This window comes from Eumetopias jubatus, unplaced genomic scaffold (genome assembly GCF_037043125.1).
Source record: "Eumetopias jubatus isolate StellerSeaLion01/CBP00866 unplaced genomic scaffold, mEumJub1_p1.0 scaffold_9, whole genome shotgun sequence".
NCBI classification, from domain to species: domain Eukaryota; kingdom Metazoa; phylum Chordata; class Mammalia; order Carnivora; family Otariidae; genus Eumetopias; species Eumetopias jubatus.
In genome coordinates, this window is record NW_028274815.1 from 140,126,362 (window position 1) to 140,129,069 (window position 2,708).

Below are 2,708 nucleotides of genomic sequence, written 5' to 3' on the forward strand. Positions count from 1 at the left end.
AACCAGAATGAGCACCTCTGTTTCAGATTATGACCAGTAATTTCTGAAGTTGATTCAGGATCACTTTGAAATGACCCTGGAAGCAAATGACTTTGGAGTTTGCAGCTGACCGGCTGACCTGCCTTCCATTACCTAAAAGGGATTTGAAACACAGCTCCTAGCACTCAGCTTTCTGAATGTGCAAAACTGACAAAGTAGTATGTTAGGGAGAAAAAGACAGCGAAGAAATAAATATGGAAATTAGCAAAAACCAGTATTAAGCATATGTCTTTATGAATAAGACTTAATCACACACTTCATTTTGCAAATACAAAAGGGCCTTTTGAAATGTATTAATTAAAGTTAAATGCTTTAGACAGGCCGCTTTGTAGGGCGGAGGTCCTCTCCTCATTAGCATAGCGTTACCGACAGCCGAGGAAATTGGGTTAATAAAGCTGGATATTGCAGCAGAGCGGCTGGGGTGCAAATGGGCACGGACAGCCTGGTCCCCAGGGTGGCTGGCTGGCTGAGCAGAGCGTGTGGACCCCTATGGTGGCAGAATTCTGCGCCGTGAACCCACATCAAAGAGACAGACCCCAATACCAAGAGACAAACCCGTCACCTTTCCACAGGTCAGGAAGCAACCCCTCCCACCAGCCTACTCACCCGTGGCCCAGCCTCCTCCCCTGGAAACGGGTTGGGGGGTTGGTGTGGAGGTCAGCTGGGCTAGACTGGCCCTTCCCTGACAACCCAGGCCAAGGGGGGGCCCTCCTTGGTACAATTGCCTGTAAGCAGAGGGTGCGCGGCAGGTCTCCATCCAACTCCACGCGGGCCACATCCTGGCGGGGACGTTCGGGCGTGAGTGGTGGGGGCCGGGGAGTCCAGGGACTGTATAGGGAACGAATTCTGCAGACTTGGAGGCAGTGTTGGCTCCACTCACCTCTAGAGGTTCGCGCCTCTAGGCAGGCAAGAAAATTAACATAACACACTCTGACTTTGGAAAGCGGAAAAGCTACTGCCTGGGGTCTTCCGGTGTCATGGGCAGTCCAGCTCCTTTCCAAACGACAGTTGCAAGCTGGGTCAGGGCCCATGAGACCGCCGGGCTGCAGGGGCGACGGTCACCGAGCCTCAGAGACCGGAGGTAACCTGGCGCCGGCGCCATGCTTCGTCCAGAACACACCCAGCAGGAGCGGGCCGGCAGTTCCGCCAGAGCCCAACGCGAGGGCCCCGGGGCTGCCAAGCCAAGCTAAGCGCTCTCCCTGCGCTCCGCGAGAACCCGGCTGGCGCCAAGCAGGACCACTCCCCTGGGGTCACGCAGGTCCCCCGCTTCGGCTGTAGTCCTGGTTTTCTTTTTCAGGGTGAGCGGCGGTGCCCGGACAAGCAGGGTCTGTCACCCGTCAGAAGGTTGGCCAGAGGGCGCGCTGCGGGCTCGGGGTGCAGATGCCAGTGACCCCGCTCTGCGGCTCAATCCTGTGCCCAGACGTGCTCTGAGCTTCTCGCGGCCCTACGCCCGCGGTTGAGCGCGCACGGGCTGGAAGCGACGTCTGGCCGCCTTCTCCGGTGGGCGGGGTTCAGTTGGGGCAGGGTGACATGGTCTTGGGGGCAAGGTAAAATGCAGGACGCGTGCGGGAGGAGGGGCGGCCGGGGCCCTCATGGCTTCTCGTTACAGTGTTTGCAAAGCGCCGAGGGCGTCCCGGAGAAGGCGGTGCACTTGTCTGGGCAGGGCAGCGGGGCGCCCGCGGAGAAGGGGTATACAGCGGCCTGGCCGAAGGGCGCCAGGGGCGCAGCGGCCACAGGCGCCGCCAGGCCCTGGCCCTGGTTGAGGTAAGCCACGAGGCGCCGCATCTCGTCCAGGGCCTGCGCCTGCATGAGGATGTAGTTCTTGGCGAGCAGCAGCGTGGCGATCTTGGAGAGCTTGCGCACCGACGGGCTGTGCGCGTAGGGGATGACGGCGCGGAGCCCGTCCAGCGCGTCGTTCAGGTCGTGCATCCGCCGCCGCTCGCGCGCGTTTATGCTCAGCCGCAGCGAGCGCTGCTCCCGGGGCCGCCGCCGCGCGTCCGCTGCGCCCCCGGGCCCCCGCCCCCGCCCCCGCCGCCGCCGCCGCCGCTCGAAGGCGTCGTCCTCGTCGCCGCTCTGCTCGCCGCTGCTCTCGGCCACGGCCACGGCCACGGCCACGGCGTGGGGCGCGGGCGCCGCGGGGAGGTCGCCGCCCGGGCCCGAAGCGCCGTAGCCGCGGGCCGCCTCGGACCCCCGCGCTGCCCCGTAGGCCAGGCCCGCCGTCGCCGCCGCGTAGCCGTGGCTCAGCCCCAGGTACGCGTCCCCCGACAGCGACTTGAGGTCGGCCATGGCCGCGCGGCCGCCGCCGTGCAGCTCCCGGCTCGCGCGTCGGTCCGGCTGTCGGTCGGTCCCCGAGCCTCCCCGCCTCCGCGCGTCGGGCCTCCCTGGCCGGCGCGGCCACGCCTGCGGGTCGCCGCCTCCTCTCCTCCCCCACCCTCGCCGCCGCCGCGTGCAGGGCTGGGCCCGGGGGCGGGCTCGAGCTCCCACTCGCTCCGCTCCAGTTTTAAGGTGCGGGGGCGCCCGCTGGGACTTCGCGGCCATCCAATCAGAAGGGACTTGGTGACCGCCTCTTCGGAGCCTGGCTCCACGGGCGGCTGGCGCAGACCGACGGCCGGCCGGGGTGGGGGGACCGCTGGCATGGAGGGAGCTGGAGGTCTGGGTGGAGATGGGAT

General features: G+C 65.2%; 1 protein-coding gene across 1 annotated transcript; it reads right to left on the reverse strand.

Moving 5' to 3' along the window:
• Positions 1–1,629: 1,629 nt before the first annotated feature.
• On the reverse strand, positions 1,630–2,325 carry BHLHE23 (basic helix-loop-helix family member e23). Its single transcript, XM_028091153.1, has one exon. It carries the CDS (start codon positions 2,323–2,325, stop codon positions 1,630–1,632), a length of 696 nt encoding a protein of 231 aa, XP_027946954.1.
• Positions 2,326–2,708: the final 383 nt, after the last annotated feature.

What these genes read in the sequence shown, in the direction of transcription:
- BHLHE23 (XM_028091153.1), bottom strand. Translation starts at nt 2,325, where the DNA reads ATGGCCGACCTCAAGTCGCTGTCGGGGGACGCGTACCTGGGGCTGAGC.